Source organism: Larimichthys crocea, chromosome IX (assembly GCF_000972845.2).
Source record: "Larimichthys crocea isolate SSNF chromosome IX, L_crocea_2.0, whole genome shotgun sequence".
Taxonomy (NCBI): domain Eukaryota; kingdom Metazoa; phylum Chordata; class Actinopteri; family Sciaenidae; genus Larimichthys; species Larimichthys crocea.
The window spans coordinates 10277940-10291356 of NC_040019.1; the positions used below are offsets into that span (position 1 = coordinate 10277940).

Here is a 13417-nt window from a genome sequence, read left to right on the forward strand (position 1 = left end):
CTTTTATGGGATTTATTGGCAAATGTACTGACGGTCTTATCTTTTAAATAGCAATGTGCTTGAATGTATAAATCAAAACTCAGAAGAGAATAGCTGCTTGTTATATTTGTATATAAAAACGCAATATATACAATATACACTTGGTTGAAAATTAGAGGAAAACTGCAAAGTGCACAGCTTTAATGCCCCTTAGCGTGGATTCTCGAAGTTTCTGACTCACTACTGGAGGATTGGACACCATTCTTCCAAAAACTATTTCTTCATTTGTTGTTGTTGTTGTTGTTGGTAGTTAGTGACATCTATCTGGTCTGCTGACTGTGAAAAGACTTGAAACATCTGCTTCTTGTTCCTCTTCTTCTCATTGATTCAAGTTTTCCGTTTAACGTATCTTCTTCTACCACTTTTAATCTTCGTCATCAGCTAAAAGAGACCTATATAGAGGAGTAACATCCTTTCCGATGCTATAGAAATCTGTTGGCTGACTGAGGCATACGGTACATCATGTGCTCAGCCATGTATGTGTAGCCTCGGGGTTTGTTCGTATGCGTGCAGGCTTTTTCAATTCAGCACTTAAGCTTGTGTGTCTTTGCTCTGGTTCTTTGATTTGTGCAGAGTGACTGACCACGTAGCTCAACATGTTTGGAAAGTAAATCAACCTGAAGTGACGCGTGTATGGATGAAACTAGTATATTCATACCTGAAGTGACGCGTGTATGGATGAAACTAGTATATTCATGTAGTGTTATTAGTCATTCAGTGCAGAGTATCTATCAGACATAGAAAAAATATAGATAGAAAATATATTTAAGAAATATTCTTGCTATAATAATTCTTACAATGGTCTACAAGGAGTTATAAAATAAGCTAAAAATCACTTGTAAACATCTTCTCTCTGAGTATGTTACATGTTATACACCATAAATATAAAAAAAAACATTTAATAATCAACCTATTTAAACTAAAAATGAATGGAAAGACAACAGATAATATTTGTACATTTTATTCATTCATGAAAAACCTTTTTTATATATATATAATATATTTTCAGGGGTTGTTTCCCCAGTGTTGTGCATTTTCACAGTTTTAAATATTTGCCAGAACTGACCCATTTTCAAGTATTGGTGTAAAAAGTCAAAGCTGAACAAAAGAAAACAAACTGCTTTAACGATTTCAGTGCTGTGATTCCAGAAAACAAACCAAACAAAATGAGAAACATACATGGTTGATCATATTATCTTATATATGCTACCTTTAGGGTTGTATTTAAAACCATGGGACTGTTTTATGTTCTTTATTTGAAGATGAACTGATACTAACTTTTCCTATTAATGGGATAAAACCACCAAGTAAAAGCCAGGAAATGAAGGCAGGCGAGCCTGAGTGTGAACGTAAGGATGGTTTAAATATTGGTTTAAATGAAAGGGATGACGATTCACTGATGCCTCATGGCGTTAAACAACAACATAAAGATCTGAAGCAAAGGTAGCAGCCTTCAGAAGAACTGTAATGGTGTGGGTTTAGGAGAGGAAGCTTTCTTTCACTTGGCACAGCCCTACAAACAGAATACAGCACAACAAAGAATCTTCCACATGGCTACATTTTGCTTTTGTGATGTTTCTTTAGAAATACAAACACATTTAATGATCAGAAACAAGTGAAAACAGTCCTATTAAGTGCCAGGAGATTTTTTTTGTTTTGTTTTTTGTTTTGTTTTTTGAGTCACAAGTCACTTACAATGACTGCATAGTTTTGGCTTTGTCCAATTTTGGCACTTTTTGCCCTCCATACAGCAAACGAACACTTTGCAGTTTTGTTTTTCTCTGGCTTAGTTAAGGAAGCACGTAAAGCATCTATGATGTTTTTCTGTTGTGTGAACATAAAATACAGATTAATACATCTTTAACAAATTCAGACAAACACACACAGAAGACAATTAGTGCCCTTTTCTTAGAATATAACATGAAATGCTGTTGACAGTTAACAGGCACCCACTCAGTGACCACAATACCTCCATTTATTTTTCATGTTGAATCCTATTCACAAAGATATATATATATATCTATATTTAACTTGCTGTTTATTAGTAAACAGGTGGAACCATGTGCATGTGTTCGGACGGTCCACGTGCAGGGCTGATAAAATGAGTTCACGCTGCCAATGTGACACTGCTGGGACCATCAGATACCACGCCAGGCTGCTCCTTCCCCCTCAGGGTGTTTGTGTGTTTGTGAGGGCAAGCTCTGTCCCTGTTCTACAACAAGGACGTTACTTTTCCCTGCACTGTATGTGAGAGAGGCCGAGAGAGAAGGAATCATGACTCGACAACAGCGGAAGCACATCAGTGAAACTCCTCAGCCAGCCTGAAATCCCTCAAATGGGATTTACCCACATGCATACACACATACACACATGTCACGGTTTAATTACATTACGTGAAGTCAACTTGAGTGCTATCCACAAGAGTCCATAGGTCATCGAAGACATTACAAGGCAGTCCACGATGTGAAGATGTCCTCTGTGCTACGTTACGTTAAAGGTCACTGAGGTCATAACATGAGCCGAGCCGTAGCTTTCTACCGCTGCCTTCAAACTAAACTGCAAATTTAAATAACTTGTGGTTGACATCCAAGTTGCACTTGAGCAAATGCCAATGTTATTTTGAGCTGACTTTAATGTCTAAATGGATTCGGTTTGTTGTCACCTTTATATTCATTTCCCCCAACTGCGACACGACTGTCTACAAATACATTTTAGGACTTTGACAGCCCCCCTCCCCGACCCTCACCTTTGCTATTTGACCTCACTAAACCTCACCCATGACTCTAGCTAGCCCTTGAGTTGCACGGCGTGGCACGACTCGGCACAGTTCGGTCCATGTAGGGCATATAAGTGTGTCACTGCGGATCTAATTATGATAGCAGTCACCCAATAGCCTTTTTAACTTCTCTTCTCCCTTCACCACCGACACCCTGCGACCCAGCCTGGAGCAGAGGCTGCATGGCAGTTACATGTGAACCAAGCCAAGCAGGCGGTAGATAGAAAGTTGTTATAATGTGAACAAAGCAGATTGGACGTTTGATGTTTGATCTCTGGACCAGCTTCATATTGACTTAAATACATTTTACCGGCTAAGTGTAAGGTTGTAATTCCACTCTATATATTTGGATTTCACTCACAGTTAAAGAAGTATTTAATCAGCAAGCCAGTATTTCGGGAAGTCCTTGCAGTTAGACAAGAATATATATCTAAGTTAAATATGAGCTATAGCCAGGAGGCAGTTGGCATAGCAAAAAGACTGGAAACACCTTCTGTAAAGCCAAGACTTTTTTTAGGATTTTAAGATTAGTTTGCTTTAGATGTGTTGGTAGGCAAATTACCTTAAGATAGAGGCAGGCTAGATGTTTACTGATTCTTCCGATCTTGCCAAGCTACCTGCTAACTGTAGCTTCATATTTAGTATACAGACATACAAGTGAACAGAATATCCTCAAAAGGACTAAAATAAATGTCCTGAACTGAAGTCTGTACAGGTGAATGCTTTGTGTCGTCGATAGTAAGGAGATGCTTACACACTGAAACAGCAGCAGCTTACTGATCTTTGTGAAATACGTGAGCAGATCAGACTTGCATGCAAATGATTTCTTTGGTTGGAGCCAAAACACAGTGAGAGAGATTCAGTGATGTTTTAACATCTGAAAGTGGAAAAACTGGCCATTAGAAGAGCAAACTCTTACAGAGCTTATTAGAAGAAAAGTGTGTGTACAGACTAAAAAACCTTTTACTCATATGTTTTGCTCCCCACGATACTGAGATAAAACACCCCTTCTCTTTGCCTTTTAAAAGAGTTTTCAGTTTCCAGCTGAAGCCCTTCTGAAAGATTAACAGTTAAATGGGCATGATCTCAGCTAATGTTGGTTCTTAGCTGACCAGAGCTGCTTGTTTATGCGTGTGTTTGTGTCGTACATTTTGCTCGAGGGTGAAATAAGGAGAGACAAGCCCCACATTTCTGCAGCGAGAGCTACAACTGGCAAAGCAGAGAATTGGGTCATCTATATGCCAACCGAGCAGTCGGGATCAAACTTGCATGCCTCTTGCTCTGCTTTTCAGCCTCGGCAACAGATAGAGACGAGAGAAAGAGGAGTGGAAGAAGTGAGGAGTGGGCGGTAGGAGACTGGTGTAGATGAAGATTAATATTATAGAAATATAGGGGATGCTGTTAATTTAAAGGAACAACTATTATTACAACGCGTTTAAGAATTGTCAGGCGAGTGGTGAAAGGATGACAAAGCAGATGCTGTTTTTATTCTCCAGTTCTTACGAGTTATTTACCCTCTGTGCGACTGCTTATTAATCAAAGTATTGATTGTTCGGTGTGTGTGTGTGCACAATGCAAACACTTAGTTATTCACTGTGGCAAGAAAGAGTAGGCCAGACAGGATGGATGAAAACAGAGAAGAGAGGAAAAAGGGGCCCTGAGATGGAGTGATACAGATAAAGAAAAACTTGTTTTCTGCAAGAACAAAGTGAATGAAATGAGTCTAGCTAAGGAGTGCTTTGGAGTACTTTTTGCTCACGTTGCTATTGCGCGTTATCGTGTCGAGTGCTATAGACTTTGCTGATGGTTTCTTGTTTGTACATCAGAGAGCGTCTCTTCTGTTGCATAATGCACTTGAAACACAACCGGTTAGCTCGGTTGTGTAACTGTGTCCACACATAACGCCGGTTGTACTCGTGAAACAATACATTTGAGCATAAAAGCCGTCACACCTGGGTGGTGTTCTTCTGTGGTATTATTCCTGTCCTAAACCCACATATCCCAGCACCAACAGTCTGGAAGAGTCAGGACAAATGAGCAAAATACTGCATTGCACTTTGTTTAAGGCTAAAAAAGTTTGCAGTGGAAAGCGATGTAAACTTAAGGCAGCATGGATTGAATGTCTTGCATGTTTGTTTTTTTTAAAAAAGGTACTAAAATCTAGTATGTCACCCAATGCAATTCGTCATGTGGAGCACACAATGACAACAACAACAACAACAACAAACAAAATTGAATGCACTCTCTCCCAGCCCATAAATAAATACACAACCTAGTATTCATACACAAAGTTTGTGTACATCCGTGTATGTAGCATGTGTGTAGTCATCATCATCACGTAAATACTTGAACACACTCACAAACCCAAATATCACTTGGCCTGAACAGCCAAAAATATAAAATAAAAATTAAAAAAACAAGGAAATTTTCTACTTTTTCATTTTTGCAACGATTTCATTTAGCACAGTGCGACCCGACCCACTTTGAAGGTAGAATGGTTGCAGTTTGTTCGCTCCAGTTTTAAAAGTGTGTTCAAACCCTCCTCCACCCAAAGCTGGTCTTTTTTTTTTTCTGAGCTGGTTTTTCATTCATATCTGCCTGTTTTTTTTTTTCCTCTCTCTCTCTCTGTCAGTTTTTTTTTTTTTTTTTTTTAATTAACATAAGACAGAAGAATATCGAGGCAAAAAAAAAGGGAAAGGGTTAAAGCAGTGAGAGCTGGTGACGAGCAGGAACAAAAGAAAGATAACAAATAAGAGATGATACTGTTAAGGTATCCAAGGCCAGTCTGGTCAGTGAAACAGGTCAGTATTTGGGTGGGATGACCACCACAGGGTCACCATTCTTTGGCCGCCACATCAGCACCTGGGCGTCATTGGCGTTAGGTTTGACCATGGCGTTAGTTGGGATGGGCTCATTCTTGCCCATGATCTGGGGCTGTTCCTGAGCCAGAGGCTCGTTTAGAACGGCCCTGTGACCCAAAGGCTTCTCTGGGTCCACTCGGATGTGAAGCCGCATCCTCCAGCGGATCGTCTGCAGGACGAGTGTCTCTGAGGTGGCCTGGTTGATGGCCACTAGCCAGGTCGTAAAGCTCTGGTCGCGGCGGATGCTGCTAAGCTGAGGCACGTTGCTGTCGCTCACGGGCACGCCCCAGGTCACGCTGGGGTAGAAATTGTCATTCATACTAACAGTGAACTTGCTGTCCTTCTTGGTGGGGCCTACGACAGTACAGGTCTCTGTTGTGTTGCCGTACCATGGGTAGTTCACTCCATCGGAGTCGCTAATGGCTTGGATCTTGCCATCACGCAGGTCGGGGAGCTCCCAACTTGACCTAGAGGTTGAAAGGAGTCACAGATGAGGATTTTTCCAGACATGGAGCTCAAAGACATCAAGAGGCTGAAAACCGAAGTTTATTACAACTTTTGATCATCATTTCTTTTGGTTATGATAACATGAAACACGAGACGATTCATGAGTCATTACAGATACAACAATCAAGCCAATTTTTACTCAAACCACTTCCTTTGGAGGTGAGTGTGTGTGAAATGTTACATGTGTAGTTACACAGGGAAACTGCACGTACACGTAGAGTAAACTGTTTAAGCAGGAAGTGGTTTGTAAACTTACAGGTGGCAGTTTTGGTTAGAATTTAACGGTTTAATGGTTTCTCTTCTAAATAAGTTAGTTTTTTTCTTTTACCTGTCTGACTACTTTTTATTGATGTCATCATTTCTATTACTGGCCAAAAAACTACTTTTTATTGATGTCATCATTTCTATTACTGGCCAAAAACTTGACGAAATCGGACCACAAGAAACAAGAATGGTGCCAAAAGAGTCCTTGTGTAAAACGCTCCGCTGTCTAATCCTTTCTGTATAAATAGCTGAGAATTTGCATCTCAATAGTGTGACAAGTGGCCCTATTGATATGACTGTGTATCTAACGACACATGACAGAAACAAGGAGTTGACTCAGTGCCTCACAGTTGGATCTTTCCACCAATTTCCAAACTGCTGAGCGGAAAACACAATGCAACAATGAAATATAGGGACACACACAGCAGGTGACACAGAACGACTTAAGTGACCTGGTACCTCTGCTCTGTCAGCCTATCGATTCTCTACCCACAGCAGGAAAAAGATTACCTTTCATTCCCTGAAGCTGAGGATCAGCAGGACAGAAAAGATAACAGTGTGATCACCGGCCACATGACTTAGTGCCTGCTTGGCCTGGCCTCACATTGTGATTTATGTATTCACCCAGGGGGTGAGATTAGCATGTTGGGCATGATAATAGCCTGGCCTTTGTGTGTGTGTGTGTGTGTGTGTGTGTGTGTGTGTGTGTGTGTGTGTGTGTGTGTGTGTGTGTGTGTGTGTGTGCATATGTATATTTCTAGTCTCAAAAATCACATAATCCTCCCAACCGGTGCCTCCAAAACAATTTGCAGCATTTCTCTTCATTTTGTCATGACCTCAGACGGCTCCGATACTCAAAATATTTCAGCAGTGAATATCCGCATTTGATTCTCAGAGGAAAACTGAAAACTTATTTATTATTCATGAGCACATGGCTTGATATAAACCTCCCAGATTTTCCACCGTACACACAATATGGGTCTCACAAACACATGTGCAGCGGAACTTCATGATAACATGTCAAGTCTATAGCATTTTCCATCATTAGGTGATAACTACCATAGTTCCTAAATGTTGGCGTGACTGACAGGCAAACTGAGACCTAAGTCTGTACATCAAAGAATTTATAATGCGCATCAAAAGCAAGAACATACTGAAGCGGCAAGCAGCAGTGGCGTGGTGAGGGCACACGGGTACAATGTGGAGCGGTCTACCCGCTGAGGAAATTCGATCGAGAGTGTGGAAAGCAATTGCAGAGACATGGCTCACTTCCTGTTTGTGTCTTCACCGCCTGCTTTGTCACAACCAAATGGTCTGCAATAAGCGGTGTGAGCGTTTGTGACACACAACTGCAGGGATGTTAAAAACTATTCAGTCAAAACATGAAACTGTAATTCTTGAGTGTGTCAGTTACGGGAAATGCTGCATGCACTCCAGCACAGTGATTCCAAAGCAGGAGCTGCTTGTAGTCGAGACGGTGCTTTAAAACATTGTAGAGAAGCTCAATAAATAAATTAAAATATGATTTGATTGAAAATCCGTGAGTTATAACATCTGATCACCACAGGTTGTGATTAAGACTGCATGAGAACTAGCTAAAAGTTAAGTATGAATGACTCAAATATAGTAGATGGCTAACATTAGAAGTAATTTAAGCAGTTTGGATGGTACAATTACTGCATAAATAATAATTAATTACTTCAATATAAGTAATGGATAAACAACTAAAATCGATAACTAGTGGATAAATAATGACATGGCTAAAAGTAATGGATAAACACTCTAAATGTTGAGCTTTTTCCACTGGTGGCACAATGCAAACTTGATCAAACCAAACTAAACACTCAACACTGTTATACGATAATAGCGTTAAAAAAGATCCAGTTTGAAATCAGCTAAATTACCACATTTGAAATATGGCTGGTGGTGTTGATGAAGGAGCTGAAAGGTTGGAAACCACTGCTGCCGAACTGTACGTGTTTTGCAATCTATTGTTCACCTGTGACTTTAAACCTCCAGCTATAAAAAGCCCCTGCGTGCTACACATGTTGATTTCACAGGCTGAATTATGCGACTATTTGCAGACCGCTTTCATTGAGAATTTGTGCCTATCTGTTGAGCAAGGTTGAAACGCAACTCATTTCCTGTTTCTGCAACTGTGCTGCCACATTGATTTGTATGTTACAGGCAAAGAGTTTGGAGTATATCAAAAACTTTGGTTTTCTTTCACAGATGGTGAAGAATAGATCAGCCTTGTTGGAGTGGAAGTGAAGAAATAAGGTGCCAGTGCAATTAATCGACCAATTACAGCATGTTTCTGCCCAACCACCTGTGTGTAGACTACTGCCCTGCTCTCCTTTTCAACATTTTCAATGAGTTTCATTTTAAGAAAGTTGTAAATGCTCTTAACAAACTGTACTTTTACAACAGATGAAAATAAATGTCTTTTTTTAGTTTCACTTCTACCGCTGTTACTTTTTTTTTTTTTTTACAAGCACCTTTACATTTTCACTGCAACACAAGGAGCCACGTGCGAACACAACATATGCCAGTATGTGCTCGTATGCGTGTGTGCGTGCGTGTTTACAGATACACACATCCTGCACAAACCCATAAAACCGTACCTCACTGGAGGGACAACAAACAGATGGAGGGGCGTTAAATGTGTCCAGAATCCCGAGTTAATCGTCCAAACCAACAGAGAAATCATCCTCATTACCAATGTCGGCAGTTCTGTCCAACTACAGCACACCTAAGCTTTATTGCCATCAAAGAAACTACTTAGTATGAGAACTCAGCAGTGAGAGCAGACTCACCTCTTGCATCCTAGAATGAACATCAAGAATAGGTGGCCTTGCTGTGGTCATGACTTTAGTATTAGAATATGATCATATACATCAAATAGAAAGTGTATTTATAGGGGACTTCCCTGTGCAAACACTGCTGCAAAGGCGAGTGAGTGCATTCCAACACCCCCCTATATAGAGTATAGTTCTATATATATATGTGTATATGTATGAGTGTGTATCAGTTACGTCTATGTTAGTTAGATCCAGCATGTGATCACTATTCTTTGTCTGTATTTACCATACACTTACATGGTCTCTTCATTTTCAGCGATAATATCTTTGGAACTTCTTTAGTTTGCCTCGAAGCCCGTCACATGTAAAAGTGTTGATTACCATCGCTCTCTAATAGCTCACAAAGAGACATTTAACCTGTTATGACTATCAATGGCCCTACCAAGCGTTTCATAATTGTGGGTAATTACTCGGACCCAGAGGGTAAGATCTCAGAATGAGAGTCTTTTTTTCAATGAAGACTTCACACTACTTGCATCCTAGTTAGTGCAATCTTTAAAGGAATTTACTTGAAAAATGAGAGGCATAGTATTGATTATCTGTTCATTCCTTTACTGTGTGCCCAGTCGAGTAGAGTACACTGAAAATTAGTCTCCAGTTTTTTATGTTTTGGGCTTTAAAATGTTTTTTGATCATATTATGTTTAAAAATTGGACATGCTTGAGAAAAAGAGACAATTGACCTTCAGCTGTATAAAAGAGCAAATATTTGCAATAGGATAGAGTCGCTTCGGATGAAAGAGGCAATTACTGTGAACAGAAATGCAGTTCACAAAAGGCATTGATCATACTGGACTTGAGAGTTCTCACACATACTCTCACAAATGTAGGGCCATACTCGGGTGGGGGTGTTGGGGAGTGGGACTGTGTCTCTAATCTTAGATGTGCAGCACTCAAACATCCTCAGCTGCAATGTCTACAGATAAAGCATGCTCTGAGTACATGTCAGCTTGTGGTTGCCCACTACAGGATGTAAGATACACGTCATTTGTCTAATATTTATCAAAATCTCACACACACTGTAAGAGAAAGAGAACTATTGCCAACCAACTCTGTGTCATGACGTATTTTCCAAAAGCTGAATTTGCTCATATTTGTCTTGTTTATAACCACTGGTTCAAAATAACTATATCGACAGGTGGATGGATCTAAAAAGTCAGAGCAATTATTTTCCATCACAATGTCCTGCTCTCCCATCTGTCAGGTTGAAGTGCTTTGTAGCCTGAAGGCATACAGCCACAAGTGCACACATACTGTAGATGGCTGCAGTTACCGGTTGAATATGACACATCAAAGACTGATGTCATTAATGCTATCCCGGATGTGACCACTACTTAAAAATATTTCCACTTAAGAATAATTAAGAATAATTAGCATTAAAAAAACAGGAAGCAACGTTCTTATTACTCAACCCGCTGAATTACACTGAGATAAAGGTTTCCTTTTAGTAGTGTGTATAACGTGCTTGAGTTGGGTTTGTTTTCCTGAAGTCCAATCTTGTTCAAATGTTTCTTCTTCTAGTATTGAGAGACGGTTTATTGTAGAATTTGTTGGACTTCAACCGTTCAAAATTCAGGTTTTCGATGTAGTTCTCTATTCTGGGTGACAGCACTTCCTGAAAGTGTCTGAAGTGATCTCAGTCTTGGGCAGTGCTCATAAATACAACCATTTACTTGTGTTAACTAAAGCTTAAACTGTGAATCAAATAATTGACTAGTCTTATTAACAGAAGATTAATCTATTATAGATCATAGATAATTTTTCAAGCAAAAATAGTGAAAAGTTTTATTCATTCACAGATTTCAGCTTCTGGATTTCCTGCTGCTCTTTGTCACATGATAGTAAATTTAATATTTCTGAGTTTTGGACCTTTGGTGTTGAATATTCCAAACATAGAGCCTTATGTTTCTCATTCATCCCCGGTACGAGCCGCAACCAAATGTGCTGAACACATGCCCATCGCCTAACAATGATGATCGTGACAGCACAGTTAAAAATAAATAAATAAATAAAAAATAAGAACCAGTGCGCGTACTCACATCCCTTTGTTTCCATACGTATTGTAGAACTCCATGTGGTTACAAGCTTGAATCCAACCGATGGTCCATGTCTCTTTACCGGCTACTGGTGGCACCAGGACCCGGGCGCAAGCTCGGAAGTGCGGTGTCCGGTAGCGCAGGACCACGCTGGATGACTCGTCGATACTAGTAGGGTTGGGATCGATGGAACTGTTCACCTCCAGGACGATGATACTGTCTCGGAAACTCTTGGGCTTACACCTGATACTCTGGATACAGCCCATTGCATTAAATAGCAACACAATCCACAACAACGTCCAGAGGTCTGGAGGAGAAGAAAGACGCATGGAAGAAGCAATCACCACAGTTGGATCCACATCATGTTCTTACCACCCCACTCAAAAAGAAAAAACATCTTACCAGATTTTAAAGTGTTTATTTATAGCGGGCTTTCTCATAAAAAGGTGCCATGCATCTTTGATCAAAAACTACTTTGAGAAAAGAAGAAGAAGAAGGAGACAGGGCTAGGAGATCTTCATATGTGTAGGGCGCATGCTTTCCGGTGCGTAAAGGCAACTTCACCAAACAAAGCGCAGGTACAATAACTTTCTTTATCCGTGCACTGCACACGTTTTCATGCTGTCACAAGTCACTGCCTCATACATGTGCTTCATCACAACAGGACTTAATCTTTTGGCAACATGCATCCACTGGAAAAAGTTCGGCGTAAAAGGTTCAAGTTAACTGTGAGCTAAATAATTAACAAAAAACTACTAATGTTACATCCTTGGCGTCATATTCTCCTTTTGTGTGATTCTAAACAGATAATCCCTGGACTATCCAGTGGATAAAGCTGTGTCCAGCTGGTGACAGGGATCATAATTTAAAAAAAAAAAAAATGTTGGATAGTTATAAAGGACAAACGGCAGCTCGGAGGTGACGCTCACACTGTGCGCAGCAGCCTGGTGTCCATTTAATCCGCAATAACCTCAATTCCACACAATAAAAAGTGTAATTCAGAGATTATACTGGATGTTTTTTTTTCTTACACATGTGCGGATTAATGGCTCATGCGGTGCAGTTGCATGAATTGCGGTCTATTTTTAGCCGACAAAACCAACATGCAAAAAAAAAAAGAAGTCTACCTATGAAACAATTGACTGGAAAGTGTCTTCAGCACGGCGGCTCACACAGTTCATCGGTCAGAGAGGTATAATTCCGTTATCTCCTTCACACCCGCTCCCGTTATTTCTCCCCTGCAGCTGCAAATGATTTCACCGTCCCACAGAGACAGAGAGAGGGAGAGAGGTAGCGTCCCCCCCTCAAAAAAAAAAGAAAAAGAAAAAGCGTTTAAATCTAGTCGAGTTTGGGACGGAGCACCGTAACTCCCAAACGACACCACCGGGTCAACTTTAGCACCCATTTCACCGGATCCATTCTTAGGTTGTTTTTTTGTTTAAATTAAAAATAAAAATTCAAAAACAAAACAAAAAAAGGATCACGCCTCTTGGAGGAGTGAGCTGTCAGCTGTCACATAGTTCGACAGTCGCTGTCCGTGTCCGTGTGACGGGATCGGGCGGTTCAGCCTAAATTCCCGCACGGGCTGTCATTTCTCCGTGCTCGTCCCATCGCCGCCGCGGCAGGTTCACCCCGCAACGCATTGGTCTCTCTCAGCCGCCTGGGAAGCAGCTTTATAAGTATCTTTGAGACGACACTTCCGCTCGGGGCTGCGGTGCAAGCTGGGAAATGTAGGCACGGCGACTTCGATCTGGTAGATCATTGTTTAGGGGAAATAATTTTTGTCATTATCATTTTTTTTACCTTTCTTCTATTTTGGTGGCAAATAATAATACTCCATTTTTCAACGCAGGTGCTTCCAGTGATAATTAATTAACCTAATTAAGGTTCAGCTCGTTAATTAGTATCATTGATAACACCTGTGTTGACCCTACTATTTCATGGCTGCTGTGCTATAACTCAATCATAATATGAATCAATTAAACAACTTAATTATTAACTTAATTTTGTTCCGAATTATAAAACTGCACATATTGCATGTTGTAATTTAGCTTTACGCAGCATCACGATTCCT

At 40.4% G+C, this 13417-nt stretch overlaps 2 protein-coding genes across 4 annotated transcripts in view; one reads left to right on the top strand and one right to left on the bottom strand.

Moving 5' to 3' along the window:
- nup214 (nucleoporin 214) overlaps nucleotides 1–8910 on the top strand; it is a 43304-nt gene extending 34394 nt beyond the window's left edge. The window contains exon 36 of the mRNA XM_019276282.2: nucleotides 8680–8910. Coding sequence (XP_019131827.2) covers nucleotides 8680–8686 — 7 coding nt within the window. The 3' untranslated portion in view covers nucleotides 8687–8910. The remainder of the gene's footprint in view (nucleotides 1–8679) is intronic.
- On the bottom strand, nucleotides 985–13089 carry fam78ab (family with sequence similarity 78 member Ab). Of its 3 annotated transcripts, none has more exons than XM_010752208.3 (3): nucleotides 11746–13089; nucleotides 11347–11650; nucleotides 985–6143 (listed from the first exon to the last, which is right to left on the bottom strand). In XM_010752208.3, the coding sequence occupies exons 2-3, from the start codon at nucleotides 11607–11609 to the stop codon at nucleotides 5618–5620; spliced, it is 789 nt and encodes a 262-aa protein (XP_010750510.1). In that variant the 5' UTR covers nucleotides 11610–11650; nucleotides 11746–13089; the 3' UTR covers nucleotides 985–5617. The 3 variants fall into 3 exon arrangements, with proteins under 3 accessions (XP_010750510.1, XP_010750509.1, XP_010750507.1); XM_010752207.3 differs by having other exon boundaries at nucleotides 12471–13088; XM_010752205.3 differs by having other exon boundaries at nucleotides 11347–13088.
- Between the last annotated feature and the right edge of the window lie 328 nt (nucleotides 13090–13417).